At 44.0% G+C, this 23,183-nt stretch overlaps 1 protein-coding gene and 1 long non-coding RNA gene across 25 annotated transcripts in view; one reads left to right on the plus strand and one right to left on the minus strand.

The window, feature by feature from the left end:
• LOC134422090 (poly(rC)-binding protein 3-like) overlaps positions 1-23,183 on the plus strand; it is a 495,993-nt gene that overhangs the window by 461,050 nt on the left and 11,760 nt on the right. For 11 of the 24 annotated variants that reach the window (XM_063163988.1, XM_063163900.1, XM_063163917.1 and 8 more), the window contains 5 exons: positions 4,265-4,321; positions 4,806-4,881; positions 6,657-6,709; positions 14,926-15,095; positions 20,827-23,181. In XM_063163988.1, the coding sequence (XP_063020058.1) occupies positions 4,265-4,321; positions 4,806-4,881; positions 6,657-6,709; positions 14,926-15,095; positions 20,827-21,175 (705 nt within the window). In that variant the 3' untranslated portion in view covers positions 21,176-23,181. Of the gene's footprint in view, positions 1-4,264; positions 4,322-4,805; positions 4,882-6,656; positions 6,710-14,925; positions 15,096-16,329; positions 16,807-20,826; positions 23,182-23,183 lie in introns of those variants that run through there. The other 13 variants (XM_063163997.1, XM_063163978.1, XM_063164055.1 and 10 more) reach the window with 10 other exon arrangements.
• On the minus strand, positions 12,634-20,876 carry LOC134422194 (uncharacterized). Its single transcript, XR_010028748.1, has 3 exons — positions 20,795-20,876; positions 17,654-18,035; positions 12,634-14,663 (listed from the first exon to the last, which is right to left on the minus strand). It is a non-coding gene; the product is annotated as an uncharacterized LOC134422194 (long non-coding RNA).

Below are 23,183 nucleotides of genomic sequence, written 5' to 3' on the forward strand. Positions count from 1 at the left end.
GGACCAAGTAGCAATGGAATTCCAAAGTGGCTGCAACTACTTACATGGAAGCGTAGACCTTCCCAGCAATGGTGAGGAACAGCCTGATTGATAACCCAAGAACACCATTCCTGTTTCTTTTTCATGTAAAGAAGTTTTGATGATTCCTCCTTCACCTTTAGCTGTATCATTCAGGCTGTATCTCATCTGCCTTTAAAAACCCACATGCAATTGGTTCTTCTGTGTCTTTTAGTAATGTCTGAAATGGGTCTGCAGTGTGTGACAGAAGCATAGCAGGATTGCTCTGCCGTCATCTATTGCAGGGGGAATGCAGCTTTCACTGAAGAGCCAATGATAAATAGAGCTGATAAACCCCCTAAAAACACCATGGGAGGGTCGCAAGGGGACCTGTGTGGCCACCAAGCTTCAAGCAGTGGTGGAGGAGTGAGACGCTGCAAGCCCTGCATGACTCAAGGGGAAATCAACCCCATAAACCCAGCCTGGAGGAAGGCAGACATCTACTCAGGATTAGCATATGTAAAGCCCCTCTGGCAGCAAGGCACCCCCACCCAACCAGATCTTTTCCCCAAGGTGATGCCAAGGTCTCTTTTTAAGCAATTACCCAATTACCTGCACAGTGGAACACCTGCAGGCAGGGCCCCCCTCCCACTCCATCAGCCCATCCAAGGCCATCACCCTGTCACAGGGTGTGGGCTGGTGGCACAGACTGTGTCCCACCTCAGGCAATTTGGAGATCATATGAGAAGCTGGACATGGAGTTCCTGGTGGGGCTGAGTGCCCAAGGTGCTGCTGGCATTGTTGGTGTGACAACCTGTGCCACCACAATCTGCTGGTGTGTAAGGAAGCTCTTGCACAGGAGCACACACCTCCCGAGCAAATGCCAAAATGCTTCTGACAGCCCTTGTCATGAGCTGTCTCTGATTTTTTCTGTCTCAGAGTTTTACTTTCTATTCTCTAATGATTTGTTCTGATGGATATCCAGATTTTTATAATCTGGATGTAGTCGCTTTCATTGTGTTTGAGCCTACTTCTGTTACTTGTTGTCATCAAAATAAGAAATCTGCTTCCTTGGTGACCAGAGCTGAATGGAAATGTAAAATAATGTGCCAGAAACTGGTCTATGACTGAAAGTACAGAATAATTTACTCCATATATGTAAGTTTACACTGCAGTGCTTTCCTTTAAGAAATATGTGTGTGTATATATATGCAGCAGCCCATTCTATCAGTGCTGTAATTGCCACTGCCTTCAAAGGCTGTATATGATTACTCAAAATCATTGAAACTGTTTGCTAGAGGGTGCTGAGCAGTTCATATAAATAATTGAACGTATCCTATTTTCAGGTCTAATCGCTCTTGTCATCTTCAGTTTTATCAGTTTAAAGTGTTCTCACTTTTTTAATGCAACCTTGTTGATGTGAGAAGGAATAGAAGAGGCAGACACCTTCCGTGTGCTTTGAATTTCTCTGCTCTGACTAAGCAGAATTTTTAAGAAAATGCTTAAGGTGTGTTTGGACACCAGTATGGAAAGCCACTTTAACCAGGTTTCATAAGTGGAACTTAATACCAAAAATAAAATTTTATTAGCACTGTTAGTTCCATTCAACGTTTCAGCTAAGCTATCAGGAGTTATTTTTCTATTCTAAATTACATCGTGGCTATCTTGGAAGGATTTTGTTTGTTTAACACTTAGTAAAATAAGTAACATTAGCAAAATATAATCTCTAGTTTTTCTTAAGAAGATGGGGTTCTTCCACTCTACGTATTGCTTTTAATTCTCTTGTGCTTCTTTGATACTGCATTGCATAACAAAACTAAAAGGAAACTGAACACTGCCCTGCTCTTCTCCTATTGTTATTTATCATGTGCAATGGTTAAATTGGACATTTCTACCCTGTGTGCTGCACTGGTGGTACTGAGAGGGTGCAGCTTTGCTTTATGTCTCTCACCATTATGATGGGTTAAATTGAGGGAGGTGTGCTGACCAGGTCATCCCTGCTGTTGCTTACGTTAGTAGGGAAGTTGCCCTTGACTGTGATGGAAGCAGAACCATAGCCCATGCGCTCAGTGGAACATTACAGGACAGATGTCTCAGCAGCCTCTAATCAGGCCTGAGCTCAGCAAGCCCCAGCCCTCAGCCCCAAAAACACGATTCCCCTGACAAAGGGTAAAGCAGATACTGTTTTCTCAAGCTAAATCGATCAAATAACCTTTTGGCAGCCTAAGAAATGAAAACCTTTCTTTCTCTTTTTTTTTTTTTTTTTTTCTGGGGAAGAAAATTCAAGGCTCATCATGTCCATTCTAGTTTGATAGTTTTCATGGACTACCAAGCAACCAAGTAAACCTGGTCTGAGCACTAAATATTCATTGTTTTTATTACCTCTCCAGTTTTTTTGCTTCCTCCTATGTACACATGGAAGTATGAGGGAGCAGAATGATGAGGGAAGGGCTGGCTTCTGTTGGTTTGCTGGTGGCTTTTTGTGATGGGTTCTTCCTGGTTTACCGACCACTGCTTGGAAAACAGCCATGTAAAAGATGTTCTCTCAGCTGGGTTTGAAGTACAGCTGAGACCAGAAAAGACACTTGTGACCCAGCACAGAGGCTCAGACACCAAAGCATGGTTTCCAAACCCACTGTTTGCCCACAGTCCCAGCTGTAACCTCCCTGAAGCTGCTGCTGGGCTTGGCTGAGCACAGAGCACCCCCACCACCACCACTCCTTCCCACTGAGGTTGTCCTCATTTGGTGAAACAGTTTAAAAAGTTTCGCTTGCTTGAATACATGTTTTCTTTAGACCCACTGATGACGGTGATCACTTGTTTTTGTGGAATAGAACCTTTCTTAGTGATATACAACTCATCAGTGATGCCCATTCCCTGTAGATGCACATGCATGTTTGCCCATGAGCCTCCCATTGAGCCTGGTACACACAGTTTTCTCCCTGAAAACTGCTCATGTGCATAATGTTTTCCAGATTATGGCCTGGCTTTATAACTAATTTAAAAACTAAATTAAATGTTTCTTCTCCAGAAGGGAAATTCTGCTACAGAAATGTGCATCATGCAGTTGAAACATTAAAGGTTTTAATATCCGAACTCCATTAAATGAATTGTTTTATCATTTGCAGAGGATTCATTACTTTCTAAGAGGCCTTTTGTCAAATAAGCATTTTGCAAACTAAGCTAATCAGCTCTGTTCCTGTTTATAATTCTCCCCCTACAAATATTTATGTTATAATTTGTCCTTCTGCTTTCCTGCCTGTCTAAGCACAAGCACATTAATTTTTTTTCTGACATGCCATTCCTTTCATACATAATAGAAAATCATAAACTCTCTGTAGTTTTTTTTTTTGTAGGCCACTGCAGAGAGTTGAACAGGACCAGCAGGAGAGACAAAGGGCTGTGCTAACTGGTGCCAGGCATGCCACCATATCCCTCCTCACTCATGTGCTTTTTTACCCCCACACCTCACCCCGGTGCTGCCAGAAATGATGCCAGACACTTGCAAGGGACTTACATCCCTTGCGCTGCTCTTGTGGTGCAGAGTGGCTGGATTTGGAGAGAGGAGATCTGGCTTGTTGTGGAAGATAAGACCACCCACTGTGCTGGGGGTCTCCATGATGCTCCTGTCTCCAAACTGGCCTGCTGGCCCTGTGCCCAGGCACTGCAGGACAGGCTGCCATCAGCACACAGGCTCAGCTGCCCACTGGCACGGCAGCCTGGGCATGAACTCCATGAGATGCCCCTTGAGGTATCTGTTGCTGTCAGATGAGGTGTCTCAGAGCTGGCTGGCACGTGGCTCTGCACACACGTGGTGGTCAGGAGCTGGAGGACAGGGCAGGGCATCCCCTGAGCAGCCCTGTCCCCTCCTCGCTGTGCCTCTGGCTGCTCTGGCATCAGCATCTCCCCCGGTGCCTTGGTGTCACTGGCCACCCCCTGTGCTCCTTGAGCCCCTCTGTGTCCTCAGCCCTGCTCCCAGCAGACAGAGCTGGCCTAAAGAGAGCTCCTGAGGGCCGAGAGCATCAGGGCTCGGGCAGTGGCGCTTGGGGTTCTCTGCTTGCAGGGGTACATGTGCAGCCTGACAGAGACCTTTCTGTGCCGTGCCAGGGGTTATCAAGCAGCACAAGACAATTAAACCTCACTCAGTGTGGAAAGCAATGCAGGTGGCATTTGCTGGGGGGGGGCATGAGAAGCTTTTGTGATGAGAACTGGAATGCTGCTTGTCCCACCGGACTAACCCTGTCTTAACTGTGCTTGTTGTTCCCAGGCATTCACGATTCAGGGGCAGTATGCCATCCCTCATCCAGACGTGAGTCCAGCACATGTAAATTATTCCCTTTTTGTTCCTCTCCCTCTTATTTGTTCTGGGCAGCATTGGCTTTCTACAGTTAGCAATAAAGACATGGCCTAAGGGCACCTTTCCTGACCAACATGATCTATAGCCAAGTGTTAGCCCAGCTACATCTCTTACCTTGTGTAATAATTGCTAGAAAGTACAATGGCCCAGGAACAAATGACAGTTATCTTGGTCTTTTTGCATGTGATATATTTGAGTTCTTTTAATATGTAATTCTACAGTAATTAGTTAATATTAACAATAGCCATTACATGTAATAACAGTAGAGATGTCATTTATAACCAGTTTGTTTTGTTTTTTTTTCTCTACGGTAGATTAGAATGAATGATTAAACCTTTTATTTTTCAATATAATTTTAATTAATCCAGTTTTAGAAGACGTAAGATGGTTTCTCTGCTCTGAAATAATTCCATTTGATTGGTTAGTTCTAATTTCCCATCCTGCCCTGCAGTTGACCAAGCTTCACCAGTTGGCTATGCAGCATCCCCCCTTTACTCCCCTTGGGCAGACCACCCCTGGTTTCCCTGGTACGTACCCATGACCCCCTGGAGATGTCCTTCTTCTTAACAGCTTTGTTTCCCGTGGTCATTACATCATTTTAATAATAAATGTGGTCAATGACCAGCAATCCTTCTGTTTTTACACATTAATCTCTCTTCTTCCCTCCCGTACCTCTGTTACCGTTCCTTTCATCATTACTAAAACGTGCTTTGTTTGTTACTTTTATTAATCACAACTGCTTCATTTGTGCCCTTGGCTAAAAGCCCTGAGTTTCTTCTGTTCAGTCCTTGCAAAGTTATTGTGGACCATACAGTATGTACCAGTTGGTTCTGAGGGAAGTGCCTGGGTGTGCTTCTTGTCCATGCTTTGGTGACATGGATCAGAGAGAAGCAAACGTGGGAAAACCGTTTGTGCTCATGGCGCAGAAACACCAATTAAAGAAACCATGGCATGCTGAAAGCTGAGTTCTTGTAGAGCCAAATGTCTTGAGAGCCTCTGCAATCATCACTGCTGGGACAAGTGCCTCACTTCCTACTAGATAACTCAGATATAGCTACAAAATGCCATGGAAATTTAGTTAAGGACTTAAAATTTGCTCCCTACTTAATAAAGGTGAGGCTGAAATATTGATTGAAGAGTGAGATAAGCCTGCAAATGAACATTTATACTGTGCTTCACAACATACATGCTTGGCATCTAAAAACTTCACAGAAGTGCATCTGTACTGGTACATGCTTTGTATGGCAAATAACATTTTATCACATACATCACAAATTCTCTGAGCAACTTGACTACTTGATAATCAGTGTGAAACAAGCTTGTGCAATTCATAATTGAATATAAACAAATACAATTAGTCACTTTATTTATTTTTGTATATTCTAGTTAGAAATTACTATTTTTGGCATATCTTTACAGATAATACAATAAACACCAATAAAAGAGAAAATAAGATAAAGATTCATGACATCAAAACATACTTTTGTTTCTTTGTGATGTATCTGATAAAATACCTACAAGTAATACTAAATGGCTTTTCCTAGCTTTGTGTTTTCCTTATTCTTGTCATTAACATCCTGCTCCTTAATCTTTTCCTGGATATATTTGTGAGATGTACGTTTCTGTAATGTTACTGTGTGTTAGAACAGTAATTCCATTTTTCCTGAGCATTTTCCTTTTGTCCACCCAATTTACAAACAAATGTATGTAGCTTAGAGTACTTTGTCCATTGCCCTTCCAAAATTACCCTTCCCGACATTTCTTTAGCAACTAATCCCACATATAATTTCCAGATTTTCTTAGGTTAATTTCTTTGTCCTTTTTTTTTTTTTTTTTTTGTTATTTTTCATGAACATGTACTCTGTTCAGCTAATTGTTCATTTGACACCCACTTTAATTTTCCATATTCTAGAGTTCCTAGTAGACAGGTCTAATTTCAGCCATACATTAATTTCTCGATTGATGTGTTTAGAACAAGATTTGAAGACTTGTTTTTAGAGGAAGCCCTTCATTTTCTAGAAGCTTTTTGTGATGACTCTCTGGAATCTCATGTGACATTTGTTTCTTTGATGGGTTAAAGGTTAATTAAAATAAGACTCATTTAAAATTAGCCCAGCCCTCTGAGTTTTGCATCCTTTGCTTTCTTTTCTGTTTCACTATCAGTTCTCTATTTTTCTTTGCTCTTTTCTCTTTTTTTTTTTCCCTCTCCTTTCTGTATGTTTCCTTCTTTAAATTTTCATTTTTGTGTCTTGCCCTTCTTGCAAACAGCTGGCGTAACATTTTCCCTCTGTCCCCTGAATAGGACTGGATGCCACTACTCCAACCAGTTCCCATGAACTTACAATTCCCAATGATGTAAGTGGACCAATAGTCCGTATCTCTTTCTCTTCTCTCGCTCCTCTGCCGCCAGAGGGGACACGTCTGACCTTGGCTGATGTGCAAACACCAGCCCCAGGATAGACTGCACAGCACTCAGCCTGTGGGGAGGGGCCTGAGGGGCTGCTGAAATGCTGGATGGCAGGGCAGGAGTGGCTGTCCCCTCTTGGTGACAGTGCCACGGGGCTGCACTGGCTTCAGGAAAGCCTGGGCTCCCAAAATTCATCTCTCAGGTGGCACTGGCACGGGTGGTCTCAGCGGAGGGGCCAAAGGGGCTGGAACAATGTGCAGCCCTGTGTGCTGTGTGTTGGGCTGGAGTCCTCCATGGCCATCTCCACTGAACCACACATTTACCCAAGATGGCATTTTTCCTGAGCCAGAAAGCTGCTTTGGAAATGTAAAGGTGCAGTATAAGGGTTTATTTAAAAAACAAGGGCTAGGAACATTCCTGCTCCAGCAGCTCTGGGTTGGTTGTGATCAACAGGGCCAGTGTCCATGAGCAACATGGTGCTGAACCTTAAAACAGTTCAAATGCCCAGCTGATATGCTGGGCATCACATAAAAAAGCCTTCCCATTTAATTTGATTTCATTGCAAACAGGGTTGGGGTCTTTTTTCCATTTTCATTACAAATGAGTCACTTGGAAAATGGAAGTATTCCCCTCCAGTAAAAAAAGCTTTGAAGCATGGGTGGGATCACCAATAGCAATTATATTACTTAAGAGATACTTGCAATATTGTGCAAGCCCTATTAAACTCAGTGGCAATGATTTACAGTAAGAGAAAGATACAGAACCACAAAGTGGAGGTGTGAGTGCTGTGATTCATTAAACTTTCTGTTACATAAAAAATTCCCTGCTGATTTATCAGTTCCTGCTTCACAACCAAATTCATACTAAGTTGAGAATTTTTTAGGAGCACCTTCTTTATCCTTACAGCACAAGTTTCATAATTTCCATTTCAGACAAATGTTCTTGCTATCAGAGTTGTAAATCCAAGGTCACTCTTCTGACTTCTTTTCTTTTGGGGTTCATGGCAGAAGAAGGGAGGGAGAAGGTTGGCCCTGGGTTCTGTAGTGCCATACAAAATTTTTTAAAACCATCAGTTTCTCAACCATGAGGTGTGAAATGCCCAGCTCTGCACTCTCCATGAACAGCAAACACGAATCTGCCTGATGATTCTCATAGAAGGTTTTTATGGCTACACAGCGCGTGTCTTGCTGTTGCTGCTAAAGGAGCAAAGCCAAGGCTAAAATGGGGTCAGGCTTAGGAAGAGCCTGCAGGAGCTCTCCAGGTGGTGAGAGGAGTTCTGATGTGTGTATGGTGTCAAGGTGAGCATTAGAGGACCAGGTCAGTGCTGCCACCTGAGCCCTGTGTCCCCCTCTCTGTGTGTGCATGCCCAGGGCTGCAGAGCAGAGGGGAGAACTGGCTCTTGTCCTGTCAGGTAGCAGGAGCTGCTTGGGAATTTCACAGGTGCCTTCCCTGGGGTCTCCCAGTGTGGCCATGCATACTGTGCCCCATCACAGCTGCACAAGGGCTGCTCTCCAGGCAGCCCAGTGCCAAAAATGTATTTCTTTTTGTCAGCAGTGGTGTGACCAGCAGGACCAGGGCAGTGAATGTCCCCCTGTGCTTGGCTCTGGTGAAGCCACACCTCAAATGCTGTGTTCAGTTTTAGACCCCACAGTTCAGGAAAGACACAGTTCAGAAATTGAGGTGCTGGAGCAAGTCCAGAGAAGGGCAATGAAACTCGTGAAGGGTCTGAGCACAAATCCCATGAGGAGCTGCTGATGGAGCTGGGGTTGTTCAGCCTGAAGAGAGGAGGCTCAGAAGGGACCTGATTGTTCTCTGTAACCACTTGAAAGGAGACTGTGGGTGAGTAGAGGTTGTTCTCTTCTCCCAAGTGGATGATAGGAAAAGAGGAAGTGGTCTTAGGATGCTGTACCAGAGAAGGTTTAGACTGGATATTAGGAGAAATGTCTTCACTGGAGGGATGGTCAGACATTGGAACAGGCTGCCCAGGGAAGTGGTGGAATTACCATCCCTGGAAGTGGTCAAAAGGACATCTGGAATTGTTCAAATGGACATTGTGGCTGTGGCATTTGAGGACTTGGTTTAGGATGAAATGATGGTGCTGGGTTAATCATTGGGCTCCATGATGTTAGAGGTGATGTACGGCCTTAATGATTCAAAGAGAAATGAGGATATGAGGGAGACAGAGAGAAATGAGGCATGAGGGAGCAGGGTGGGAAGGCACAGGCACCATCAGTCAGATGCTGTGTGTGGAGGGAGGTCAGGGTGGGAGAGGCAACAGCAGCTGTGCACAAAGCCTGCGTGGGCAATTCGACTTTGCTTTCCCAATAAACATCTCCTAGTCCAGTTTTGATGGACAGGCTGTCAGCATGGCACAGGGATTGTTTATCTGGCTGAAGGTGAAGGAAGCTGCAGGCCCTGGCCCAGAGCTGCAGTGCAGTCCTGAAGCTGCCTGGGGTTTGTCCCCTGCCTGCTCCAGCTCCAGGGATCCCCTGTGCTGCACGAGTTCCACAGCTTTCTTACCATTGTGCTTATCTGTGTAAAAGTCCAGCACACATGAGAACACCATGGGACCTGCAAATACCCACATGCTCTGCTGCTACCAGAGAAACCAGTGTATAGCTACGTGTGCTACACACTTTTATATACTTTTAAAGACCAAGATAATGATAAGCATACCTCAGTAAGAATATGATTGAGCAAAATCAGATATAAAGGCAATGAGGAGATGGGAGTTTAGCCTAGTGTACAGCAAATAGATATTAATACCCTTTTACAATCACTTCATATTAAAACAAATTTTCCTCATTCCCTCTGGCATTTAGGCAGTGACAGAAATTTATTTTTCTGTTATTAATAATTTCTGTAAAAACATCATGCTGCTTTCTTCATGCAATATGCTGGCAATTGCAATTAACCTGTTGCTCAATAACAAAGAGATACTGGAGAACAAAAAAAGTTTACAGAAAGTTATTTTTCACGTGATAAAAGCTGAGGCCTCCCCTCCAAATAATGAATTCAGAAGATTTGCTTTTCTAGGTTTTTTCATAACTTCTGTGTAACTCCAAAAAGAGAACAAAGAGGACACTTCTCCCAGTCCATCTCAGAAGTCACCTTGGTCTTTATAGCATCTCATTTTGATCATCAAAGCCTCTTACAGGGGCATTTGATTGCCTTTCTTTCCTTGCTGGGATCTTGTCTGTCCTTCCATTGCTGCCCAAGTTACACAGTGTAAGTGTGTTTCACCTAAATCGCAGAATAAAGTGGCATAAACAAGTCCTTAAAAGAAAGAAGAGATGACACCCTTGGGTGTAGATAACAAGTGTGTCTTAAGATTTCATAAGTCAATACCCCAAAACATCCATTGGGAGTAAATGAGCAGACCAATAATAATTTAAAAATCCATCTCATAAAAATTAGGCACATTTTGCATATATGTGGGAAAGGCAGGGACAAGCAACAGGAAAGCAACTTAACCCCACAGAAAGCACTAAGAACATTTTAGGGCAGCTGTAAATCTGATCACTATGCCATAGAAACAGAAGTGTCAATCCATCCAAGATGGATATGGCAGACTTGAAGAATTGCCTTTATTTCCCTATGGTACCTCCAATACTTCCCTGCCAATGAGCGGGACCCACATGTGCAAAATGTTCTCAGAGCTGCCCAGGTTTTCTCAGTTTTCTATATGGCTTATTGCAAAGTCTGTGCAATTATTATGGTCCAGATTTTGCATTGTTGTGGCAAGGAGATTTCTTAAAGTTATTATTGTTTTGTTCTCAAGAGATACAGAGTATTTAGACTTCTTTTTCCAGGCCCTGCTGCAAGTTTGTAAAGAACTATAATCTGCCTCAGGAGATATTTCCCCCTGTAGAGTACTCTGCCCCAGACCTTCTAGTTAAAAAACAGAAAACAGACCAACCCAAACCTGAAACCAAGAGTTTCAGCCTGTATCTTTCTGAGAAGAGATTGAAGAGTCTCATTCCTGATGAGCACCTGCTTGCTTAGCTAATGCAGAGGCTTTGCCAAAGCAAATGGACTGGCTGTGTTGGCAGCAGGGAACCAGGGGGATCCATGAGTACCTGTGGTCAAGCCCTCTGCTCCTGACAGCAGATACCAAGTTACAGAGGCTAATTCTTGGCCCTTTTTACAAGCACTGCATTATAAGAAAGGAAACTGATTCTTTTTCACCAGTGCTTAAAATCTTCATGTCATTTCCTGTGGCAGTCAATGCTCTGCAGCATTGAACTCTTTCATTAGACTCTGTCAGTACTTCAGCATTAGAGGAAAATTTATTTATTTATTTATATATATATATATATGTAAAGCATTTATATTTAGCATTATGGGGAAAATAAAATAATAGAAGAGAGGTAGCTGAACCAGAGATGCCATAGCATATTGGGAGAAACTATCAGCATCAGTAATTTGGAGGTGAGACGAATTATAGGAGACCTTCGAATCCCACCCTTTAAGAGTCCAGACTCCTGACTCAGTTCTGTTTCCATTTGTGCCAGCAGAACTTTATATCAAAGAACAGAGCAAAGCTAGAAAAAAGCAAAAAGCAGAACGTATGTTTTAGGGTTGGTTGGTTTGGAGTTTTTTTGGCACAAGGAGAAATGAGGTGTGTTGAGTTTGGGGAAGACAGACAGAGGTGGTGTAGAGAAAGTGGAAAGGGAACCATTTTTACTTGATGCTCACAGATCAAGAAGGAGGGTACACCAGCTGAAATTTTTGGGTGTAAAAACAAATGGTGATACTTAACACATCAGCAAGCTCTGGAGGTCACTGCCATGGCCCTTGGACAGCAAAAGGAGAAACAGGTTCAAAAAGAAATTGTCAGGCAAATGGACTATGGAGCATAAAGGTAGAGATAGCACCTACTGCTCAGATGGTCTGTAAGCCTTGAGAGGGAATTTGAAATACCAGCAGAAATTTTATTTTATACCTCACACTGGTTTTACCTTTTTTTTTTTCTTGTAAGGGTGGGTTACTGCCACAGTCAGAGACAGACTACTGGGCTTGATGCACATCTATGTGAGCTCTTCCACCCAAGTCTTGAGAGAGTCAAAATATCAATGCATGTACATGTACATACTGTGTGTGTGTGTGTATGTACATATGTTTCTATTATAGATATTTAAAATACAAGTATTCCCAGAGTGGGTGAATCTCAGAGTGGGTCAGGTTGCAGGGACCACAGGGCCATCTGGTCCAACCTCCCTGCTCCAGCAGGGTCATCTTAGAGCAAATGGCACAGGATTGTGTCTAGATGGTTCATGAACATCTTCAGTGAGGGAGACTCCACAACCTCTCTGGACAACCTGTCCCAGTGCTTGGTCACCCACACAGTGAAAAAGCTCTTCCTCACATCCTGGTGGAACTTCCTGCACATCAGTTTTTGCCCGTTGATTGCTTCTTGTCCTATTGCTCAGCACCACCAAGAAAAGCCTGGATCCACCCTCTTGGCACTCTCCCTTCAGATTCTGATATTCATGAGGTCCCCCCTCAGTTGTCTCTTCTTGAGGCTGAACAGGCTGAGTTCCCTCAGCTTTTCCTCATAAGAGAGGTGCTTCAGTCCTTCACTCATCTTTGTGGCCCTGCACTGGACCTGCTCCAGGAGCTCCATGTCTCTCTTGTCCAGAGTAGTCCAGAACTGGACACAGCGCTCCAGACTTGGCCTCACCAGGGCTGAGTAGAGGGGCAGGATGACTTCCCTTGATCTGGGCAGTGTTATTTATTCCTAATGCTCCCCAGGATCTCATTGTCCTTCTTGGCCACCAGGACACACTGCTGGGTCATAGACAGCTTGTTGTTCACCAAGACCCCCAGGTCCTTCACTACAGAGCTGCTTTCCAGCAGCACAGCCCCCACATTTGTTGAATTTCAGACAGTTCCCCTCTGCCCATCTCCACCCTGTCGAGAGGGTCTGAAGGGCTGCACAGCCCCCTAGAGTATTGCCCAGTCCTCCCAGCTCTGTGTCATCAGGGAACTTGCTGAGCAGAACTCTGCCCCTTCATCTGAGTCGTTGATGAACATGTTAACACTGGCTCCAGTGTTGAACCTTGGGGGACACCACAAGTGACAGGCCTCCAACAGGACCCTGTGCCACTGCTGATTGCATTTATTAGTTGATACAGTATTAGACTACAGTGTGTAGTAGCCTTGGTATAGTTTGTGGTAGGTTTGGCTCCTCTCCCAAATGCACCAGAGGTGTTTGGTTGGATGCAGTTTGATGATTCCATCTCAGAGCAAGGCATCTCAGGCAGGTCTCTTTATATAAAACAAAATCCCCATAACTAAATGTCCCTTGAACTTCTTCTAGAACACATCAGCTCTTGAATACTCAGATACTGTTCAAATTTCAGTGTAATAACATGTAATGAGAAAGGCACCCCAGAGAGAGCCCAAGCCCCCAGCACTGCTATCCTTCTCACATGGCAGACGAGATGGAGTTGTGTGTTCTGCACGAGCTGCAGGCCGTGTCACAGCTTGCAGAGGGTGTCCAAACATCCTGTTGTCACAGCAATGAAGAGTGACTTTGGAGAGCTTCAGGCCAAAGGTTACCAAACCTCTCTTCCAGACACCAGCATCACCGGTGTCCTTGACCAGTGTGGACTGAATCCTCACTACTTAACTCAAACTCAGCTAGGAGATGGCACGTTCTTTGCACTGACCCACCTGGGTGACAGTCTGGGCGTCACTGAGGACCCCCAGCACATACAAGTGGCAATACACTTGCTGAGTGACCCCAGCAGGTGCCTGCTCTGGTGCTCTCCTCTCCTGCACCAGCTTCACTCCCTGCAGACCGTGGAGGCCAGTGAGACTGAGGCATCAGAAGCAGAGGCTTAGGGATCCCTGTGCTGCCCACAGACAGCCAGTGCGGGCACATTGGTGTGCACACAGACAGACCAGAGGCTTCCTGGAGAAACACACACCAGTCCTCTGCACTGGCATGTAGTCACACACTCAGAGAGATTCCTTGGGATGAGGACAGGGAGCTCAAGGCCCTCCTGTTGTCGCAGGATGGGAAATCCTGTGTGCATTTCCTGCCACCCCATTTTTCCCCCCTCATGGTTGCTCCTCTTGTGCTTGTCAAAATTTGGTCTTTGTTTCAGCCACCTGGGTATCCACTTTGGCTTTCTGTTTGTCCCTGAGTGTGAAGCAAGGATTGCATTGGGAGGTTTTTCTTCTCTTGGTAAAACATGTGGACAACTGTGAATCTGTTTCTGGCCAGTTACTCCAAGTGCTACAGTTCCCCATAAGGGTATTCAACACATCAGGGCCTGAAGCAGCAGGGAGAGTGGCAGTCTCTGTATCCTGGCATATCATTCTGCAAAACTGGCAACATTATCCCAGCATCAACACACCTGCAGATCAAAGTTTCCATTTTCTACTCACTCTGGCCATGGCTGAGCTTCTCGGGGCCCATCCTTCCTTAACAAAGAACAAAACTCCCCTCCTCACCCTTACAGAAACCAAAACATCTCAGCCTCAGCTGCTGGCTCGGTGCCCACTTGCTTCTGGGGGCTCCCCATGCTGGAGCAGAAACACCCTGGGACACACATGCACACACACACAGAGCTCAGGCTCAGTTCTGTTCACAAACAAAAGAGTTTTGGTAAGTTTCTGTAAAGGAAGGCAGACAAATTTCAGTATCTTCTTATGCCTGCTTCTGCCTGCAGTCAGAGAGCTGTAAATCCCACTGACTTTAATGCACAGTACCTGTCCAAGCAAGAGCCGCGTGTATCCAGGGAGATGTAGGGCTGTCAGTGCTCTGGAAAGGTGCAGAGCCACACACAGCAGCTCTGGATGGTCAGCCTGGCTTCCAGCTGCTGCTCTTGGCTTGCTGCTGCCACTGGCAAGTGGTTTGGTTTTCTCAGCATCACAGCACGCTGCCGTTTTCTGCCATGGAGACAGTGAAATATTCTTGAAACGGCAGAAATAAGATTCTGACTTAACCATGTAGCAGCAAAACTGGATCTAGAGGCATATGACTATAGAGACCATAGATTGCACTAGAGATTCCTTCCAAACAGCAGAGCGAGAATCTTTTTGTTTAGCTACTGAGCTGCTCATAACCATCTTTTTAGCAATACTACAGATTGCAGTTAAGTGGTTTTTGCTTGTGTCTGTGGCACTAATCTCAGTCTTTGTCCCGCTCCAGTTAATAGGCTGCATTATTGGCAGACAAGGCAGTAAGATAAATGAAATCAGGCAGATGTCAGGAGCGCAGATCAAGATTGCTAATGCCACAGAAGGCTCCGCAGAACGACAAGTTACAATCACAGGATCCCCTGCAAACATCAGCTTAGCACAGTACCTCATTAATGCAAGGTAAGTTGGCTTTGTAAGTGATCATGCTTCTGCGAGATTGCTCTGTCTGCTCTCCAGCAAATGTCTGTCCTGGGTAGATCCAGAAAGTTGCTTTGCAGTGTCCATTTTGCATAGTATTACTCAATTCCTAATGGTTTGTAAAGCCTGAATCATTAGAACCCAGGTTTGATGTTGGCTTACATGAAAAGGAGCTTAATCCAGTGCAATTCCAGCTACATGTTGAATGAAAAAGCTGCAAAATCTGAATATTCATATTATCATCCACCTAAAATATCAGTGGATAAATTAAATTAAATGAAAATCATAAATTGTTTAGAGGAAAAACACTTTTCACAGACCCATTTTACTATCCTGAATGGCAAATATAGTGAAACAGATTGCAAAATACATTTAATTTACCAGGTGGAAATTGCCATTCAGAGTTGATAAACTGACATTAGGTTGCTGAAGAGGCACAGGATTTACTTCTTCAGAAACAGCACCACAAATCTGTAAGAAGCATTCCCTAATGAGACAGGGTGAGACTATCTGCTTCTCCACTTCCTGGTCCCAGAATTAATGAAAGCACTGGCTGTTTACCTAAGCCATGGTGATGGCTTAGGTCTCTTAACAGTTTTTATATTATTATTTAGAAAAATATTAAAATTGATCCCACTTTTATTTGCAATTATGTAGAGAAGAAAGTGTAATGGATATAGTGCTGTCTCATAGATCTCCCTGTAAATGCTGGACTGAAGCAACATATGGTGGGGGAGGGGAATAGCTATGTGTTTTATGGCTTTATTTTATTTTATTTTATTTTTTCCCCCCACAAAATTGCTTTGATATGAATCAAGCTTTGTGTTTAACTATGTTTGCTGTTAAGGTAGTACAAAGCATGTGATTTATGTGGGAGCTGCAGTCACAGCAGGTCTGTGGCTTCCTGTGGTCCAGCCTCCTCTCCATCCCAGTTTTGTAGAGCACCACTGCAATGGTTGGAGTGGAGGAATGGGATGTTTGTGCAGCTCTGTGTTACAGCAGACAAAAACACTGCTTTTCCTAATTTAGCCTGAAAGCAGCTTCCTAGGAAAAGATACATGTAGGGGTGGCACTGTGAAAACTAAGATAAACCATTTCCAGAATCTTAAAACAACAACCTACAGCTCTTTTGATTTATATTCTTTGTAGCAAATATAAGTCACTTCCGTAAGCCCTGTAATCAAATAAAAATGTGTTCCCTCCTTTAACCCTTAAGGATATGTTCTTCTCTTGGTGTTCAGGGATTCCCCACACATCGAGACGAGAATAGACCCCTTCATTTTTAGTTGCACAAACACCATATGGCATGCATCTGGATCTCGGAAGATAACAATTTAGGATCTTGAAGACAGCTAAAGCATGCAAATAAAATAATGTACTTATTAATGGAGTTGCAGTGAGCTGCTCACCAGAGACAGAAACTCTAGTGAACAAAACTGTTCGACTCATTTTAGAAAAATCTGTGAACTCTCACACTTCTGTTGATCACTGTTTAATGGTTCTTGTGGTGGAATGGGATCTATATGAGGTCTTTTAACATACTTTCGCAAAGAAGAAAACTCCTCAGCAGTCACATACCACGGATCTCTATCTATACCCTGTGAAACCAGAAACAAAGTATTCTGTTCCTGTTAAATTTCTAGATAGAAGTCATATGTTACCATCATCTACAATAAACCATCATATATTACTATGTACCATGTGTTGGAACTGTATTTAGATGAAGTGACTTCATTTGTAAATGAAGACTCCTAAAGTAATGTGTACTAAATTAAGCTGTAAGCTAACATAGGCAATTAAGGTGGCTTTTCCATTTTAAAAAGCGACACTGTTCCAGACCTGTCCTTTCACATGAGACATTGCTGTCCAGCCAGGTGCCACCACAGCAGCAGTGTGAGTTCAGTCGCACTGGAGGAGGGCTGAGCAGCTGAGAGGCAGGCGGGAGCTTTGCTCTAGTGAGGTTTAGGGGCTGGGGCAGGACAGAGGTGCAGAGCCAGGCTGCTGCTGCTGCTGCTGCCTCTGTGTGCTGGGAGCCACCTCCTAAACCTGCCACAGGTGATCCTGTCTCTTTTAAAGACAGTGGCATAAAACAGCTTTGGGAAGAGACGAATACAGCACCCAGACTGCCCAAAGTGTGGACTCGTATGTGAAAATAATAATTACAAGAAATAACAGCTATATAAGCATTCAGCATAAGGTAGATCTTCTTCTCCCCTGCAAGATCTATTGTTTGTGGGAATTGGTTTCCAGGGCCAGTATTTCTGCATAAACCCATGTCTTTCAGCAACATAAGATGTAAAAAAACAAAATTATCTATCCACAGTATTCCTGAAACATATTGTGTGTATCTTTAAGCTATCCTCCAACCAAAGTTGCTGTCTATAGAATAATTTATCAGCTTGCTTTAAGACTTTTATTGCAATCTGGTGTTGGATATGTACATAGTATATTCTAAATTATAGATATATAAATATATTGATATCTTATCAAGACAGAGATTTAAATCTTATAAAGTATTGGTTTGATTCTGTATTGCTTACCCGAGCGCTGGCCTCTGTATGAATAGAGCGTGTCTTAGCTTGTTTGCAGTTGAAATGTCTTTTTTTCTGTAAAGCCTTCTGTCTCTTTAACTGGTCTCCACTGTAGTAACAAGATTTTCATTACCCAATTCCATCTTCTTGCTTTTATTAAGATTGAACTGCAGTTTAGTTTTTCTGTGTACTATCTGACTTTGGATTATAAATTAATTTAGTCAGCAGCACTTGCTCCTTGTTGAAGGGCAGTTTCCTGAAGGTATTTTTTTATGAGAAGTTCATTCACAGACCCAACAGGACTGCCAAAGCCACACCTGCTCTCTTGTCTTCACCAGTTTCAGGTAATGCAGGATGTGGCCTTCAGTGTATATATTCAGAAGGTGCAGGCCTGCAGAGGGACAGTGTAAAATTGTCACTGTGAAATTCTCTATGAAGGCTGCCTCACCCCCCTCATCCCCTTTCATATGCAATGTTGCTGCATCCACAGTTGGTTTGGGAAATTGCCGCTGGTACGGGAGAGATGATAGCTAACCTGATGAACTCCCACCTTATGAGTTGTCACAAGTAATAGATGGGAAAGAAGGCAAATTACTGCTACAGTCATACCTATGAGAGTAAGCCAGAGACAGGGAGTTGGAATGGCTGCTACCAACACCAGCTTTTTGGCCTGTGGGATCTGTTCTCCCTGCTAGTGCAGGAAAAAGCTTAGGCTCAAACACCGCCCCCCCTCCATACCAGTAAGGATTTTTTTGGTTTTTTAAAATGCACAGTAGACAAATTTGGAGTCACTGAAACACAGTCCTGCAGTACCTTTCTATGGACCTCCATCCCAGAATAATACTGAGTAATACTAAAAAATCCAACTGTATAAACTGAGTTTTTCAAAACGTACTAAGGTATCACATGTAGTTCCTACACCCCCAAGCTGAGGATGTACAGTGGAGTTGGAGTCTCTGATTGACATAAGCCCCTGTGTGAGTAGATGGCAAGCAGCACAAGGGTGCACTTCTCTCTGCTTAGAAAAGCTGAGTTTCTCATCCATGGGGACAGATAAAGACTTCAGGGTAGGAAAATCAAAACTTCACCTCCCTCAAAGGAGTCTGAATTTCATACACTCTCCCTCCTTCCCTCCCAGCTCCTCACAGAAGATGTGCTCCTTCCAGCTTCCCAGCAAAAGCTGCTGAGGTGTTTATGCTCCAAGAGCCCTATTTTCTTTGTGGAGGAGAGAGGAGCTCGGTGCTCAAATGTCTCCCTCTCTCCTCCACACTCCTCTCCCTATCTCAGACCCACTTCAGGTGTCCTTCAGACTCACCATCATCAGCAGTGCTTTGGGAAGCTCTAGTCCAGTGTCCCCATTGCCTGTGTATCCTGGTAGATCCTTGCATCCTTGCATGAGGCAGGCAGCATGCTGGTCATTGCCTTTCTCTGGCAGTGGATGGCCATGGGGCTGTTACCCTCAAAACTGTTTTAAGGTGAGAAAAAGAGAAGCCTTTCCAAGCCCTGTGTGGGGTGACCATGTTTCCTTCCATGTAAGCTGCTCTCCGAGCCTGCTTACCCAGCTCCCAACAGGGACCAGCACAAACCCTGTGCTGGGAAGCCTTCCTGAGCCTGATGGGGTGTGGGAAGAAAGCACCAAGTCCTCTGCATGGTCAGTCAGCAGCTTGCTGGCGCTTCACTCTGGAAGCAAGGAGCTGCTACAGCTCCTCAGCTCACCTCAGGAGAAAGCCCAGGAGCCTGACAAGTTAGTAACTGCCAAAAAGACAACCCCAAACTGACTAGGAATACACATGCAATCACAGCTAGCAAAGATTTTCTAACCCATAGTCCTATTGCTATGCTAGGCTGCCATAGCTCCCAGCTGGTCACCTGCAAAAAGCATCCTGAAATTAGTATTTGTGTCATTTGCCAACCCAAAAGCCAGTGCACAAGCTGCAACAGGCAAATGGGCAAAGGGAGGATTTATCTAGGCAAACATTTTGGCATACGAAGACAACAGTGTGTCCTTGGAATTATTGTATTTTAATGTCTGAAAATGTACAGAAAAGCAGAAGTATATGGACCAAACTCACCTTGCCTGCTGATGGGTGGAGTTAGATTAAAGTGAGAGTAGTTTGATTCCTACACCCTCCCAAGAGCCCATCACTGCCCTGGGCTTGGAGGTCAGATCAGTCTGGAAGTTCCTGGTGCTGGTGGGGTCTGTCTGGGGATGTGTCTGTTGTATCCATGTGGTACCTTGTGTGTCAGCTGGAAAGCTTTGTCATGTTCACTGTAACCACTGTGCAGGCTCAGGAAGGATACCACTGCTGTGCAAGCTGGGGTGTTCTTCAGTGTTCCTTTTTACCAATTTACTTATGATTAGATTGCATAAATATTTTGTTGTGGTATTAAAAAAAAAGTCTGGGGAAAGTATAAAGTGAAGTGAACACACTGGCTAATCTGGTTTGTTTTATATGAAAAATGCACATTGACCTCACAGTGAATGAAATGAAAAACTAACTCACTTAAAAAACAAAAAACCAAAACAACCAAAACTTTATGCCTTAAATGGAAGCAGCAAATTGTTGCTCAGTCTCCTCTCATCCTAGCAAAATGATTAAGTGTACTATTTGTGTCACAAAACCGACAAATTGAAAAAAATTACCAAAACCCCCCGCGTCCCCCTTTCAAAAATACCCTAATTTTGAAAAGCAAAATTCACCATACCAGTGCTGGGGAGTAAACTTCATAGTTATTTTAAGTTTTCTTTTAAGTTTCATTTTTCCATCTTTTTACCATTACCTGCATTCCTTAGATTTCTTTTTTTCATATGTGAAATGAACTAGCAACACCCCCATACCCTCTTCCTTTTTCTTTTTTTTCTGTTCTGAAAGAACTTTAGTCTCAGTAATGTTTTCCCATCAAATCATGGAAAACCCTTTTGTTATTTCTCTTCTTTAACACATAACATGTTCCTCCTTTGACCCTCATTTTCCCTTTTTTTCTCTCTCTCCCCTTTCTCCCTCCCACTCGTCTGTCCCCCTCGTCCACCAATCTAATCCTGGATCCTGCCCTTTCGTGGTTGCTGTCCTTCCCTCCCTCCTTCCCTCCCTCCTCCTCCTCCTCCTCCTCCCTCTCCCGGCCCCACCGCCCTGGCTGAACCCTCCCAACCTGTTTGTTCCTCTTCCTCTCTTCGTTTGCAGCTTAGAGATGGCTAAAGTCAGCACCCAGACCGCTTCCGTCACGACCCCTGTTGACCTCAACATGAACCTCTCTCAGTCTGCCACCCCTACCTCCACCCCCACCTCCATGGCCGTGCTGGCGGCCGCCTCCGCCGCCTCCGTCAGTACCCCCCCTCCCCTACCAACTCTGCCAACCACCCACTATGCCGTTCCTGTCTCCAGTCTGCTTGGCATGAAAACTGTCCCACTCCTGGCACTAAATGCCGCGGCCGCCGCGGGGGCCACGGGGAGTTTGTCCGCTTACACTGCCAAAATTCCTTCGACGAGCGGGGTTAAGAAATCTGACCGCCAGAAGTTTGCTCCATATTGAAGGGATGAGACACAATGCAAGCTTTGCCAGCTCTGCCAAGAGTCTGTGGTAGATCCTAGTTATCAAGGAAACAATACGGCATCTTTTATTTTCTGTTCGATTGCTAGTGTTAACTGTTGCTGACTCAAGTCGTCTTCCACTCTCCATAACACCTAACACCAGGCACCACCTTCCAACTAGTTCCAACAGCCAGCAGGTGCCAGCCCGGGCTCCTTCTCCCCGGATGCTGTCCCAGGGCTGGCCCTCAGCAGCCCCACGGCAAGGCAGGGCTGCCCCCAGCCCACCAAGGGAGATACAGTGAGAAGGGAAAAAACATAAATGCGGCAAAATGGTGACAGCCGGGTCCTGCTCCGGCAATGCTGCCCGGCCTAAAAATACACCTAGATCCATGTGCAGGGATCCCTCCAACTGCAGAACAATTCCTCATGGCAAACTGGCGTCTCTGATGCATTTTTTCTATTGCCAGCACATGCAAATCCGGCACTTTTCAGTGCCCCTGCAATGCCCTGTGAAGTGCTGCTGGCCCCCTCAGTCATTCTGCTGCTCCCAAAAGGCCTGGAGACCCCCATCCCCCATCCCAAAATCCTCCCACGAGCAGGAGATGGCAGTTAGGAGGTACCAACTTCAGGTACCTGTGCATACAACAAATGAAGCTTTCTGGTCTGAGAAAAACTGCTAAATTAAAATTACTGTAAATCAGTAAGGAAAAAATACCAGGTACCTGTGCCTTTCCACATGATTCTTTTAAAGGGTGCAACCATTTTTCTCTACTTTGGAAAAACGTAATTTTAAGAACTCTGCTTTAGGGAGGAGGGAGGGAGGGAGAGAGAGAGAGAGAGGAGGCTCCTCCCTTTGCACTCAGATGTTTTACATACACCAACACAGTACTTATTCCTGTAAGTACTTCAGAGCAAGTACAAGCCAGATGCCGTCACTATCTCATATTTCCTCTCATGTATGTTTTATTCAGCCAAAATGACCATTTTTCATTAGATTTCTCTACAAAATACATCCCTGTTTAACTCCCCACTAATCATGCAGTCAGGTTGTATGGTAATCATGAAAAACATGTAGCATTTTAGAGGTCATTCAAAGGCTGCTGCCTGGACAGATCCCATCCCTTTACCAAGTACTTCAGGATGCTCAGATTAACTAAAACGAGACAAGTAATGGCAGCCAAAGACGAGAGCTGGGGAATGGAGTGGCTGGTTGCCAGCTGTTGGAACTAGTTCTTAACTGCATTTTATGTTTGTCCATCCACCTTCTTTTTAATTTCTGTTGCATAACTCAGTAATGCAATATTGTTTTCCTCACCACTTCCAAAACCAGATTCCCATTAGCCCGCCATGTTCATCCACTCTGCACTCCTTGGACACAAAGCTTTAACAATTGAACTGTATTCAGTGCATTTTAATATAAACTAAAAACACAATGCAAATGCAATACTTTTTAAAACATGGTATTTCAAAGTGTGTTATTGTATAGGGCTAAGTACTATCTCAGTATTTTGTGTCATTTCTGTATTCTGTGGGCTTTTCTTCACCTTAGCACCTTTGCACTAAGTTTTGTCACTGTAACTATTTGTAGAACTGCCATTGTTACAATTTGCACTTATCCAAATGGGGTTTTTGGTTGGTTTTGTTGGGTTTTTTTTGGTTTTGTGGTTTTTTTGTTCGTTTGTGGCTTCCTTTCTTTTTTTTTTTCTTTTTTTTTTTTTCTGGTTGCATATACTGAAGGAAAAACTGGGAATAATGTCAAGGTACCACAGCTATTTAAAAGCTCTAGAAAACTGCTGTAAAATTGTTCTGGATTATTGTAACTGTTTCAATAATTGACATTTAAGGAAAAAAAAAAATCCACCAACCTCTGTGTGAGAAAAATTGCCTGCACTGAAATGCTGTTCTATGCTGGTTGTACTCAAGTGGTATTTTTTTAATAGTGAGAAGATTTTTTTTCTTTTTTTTGCCTTTTTTTTTCCTTTTCTTTTCCTCGTTTTTGTTCCTACATT

This window comes from Melospiza melodia, chromosome 1 (assembly GCF_035770615.1).
Source record: "Melospiza melodia melodia isolate bMelMel2 chromosome 1, bMelMel2.pri, whole genome shotgun sequence".
Classification (NCBI taxonomy): domain Eukaryota; kingdom Metazoa; phylum Chordata; class Aves; order Passeriformes; family Passerellidae; genus Melospiza; species Melospiza melodia.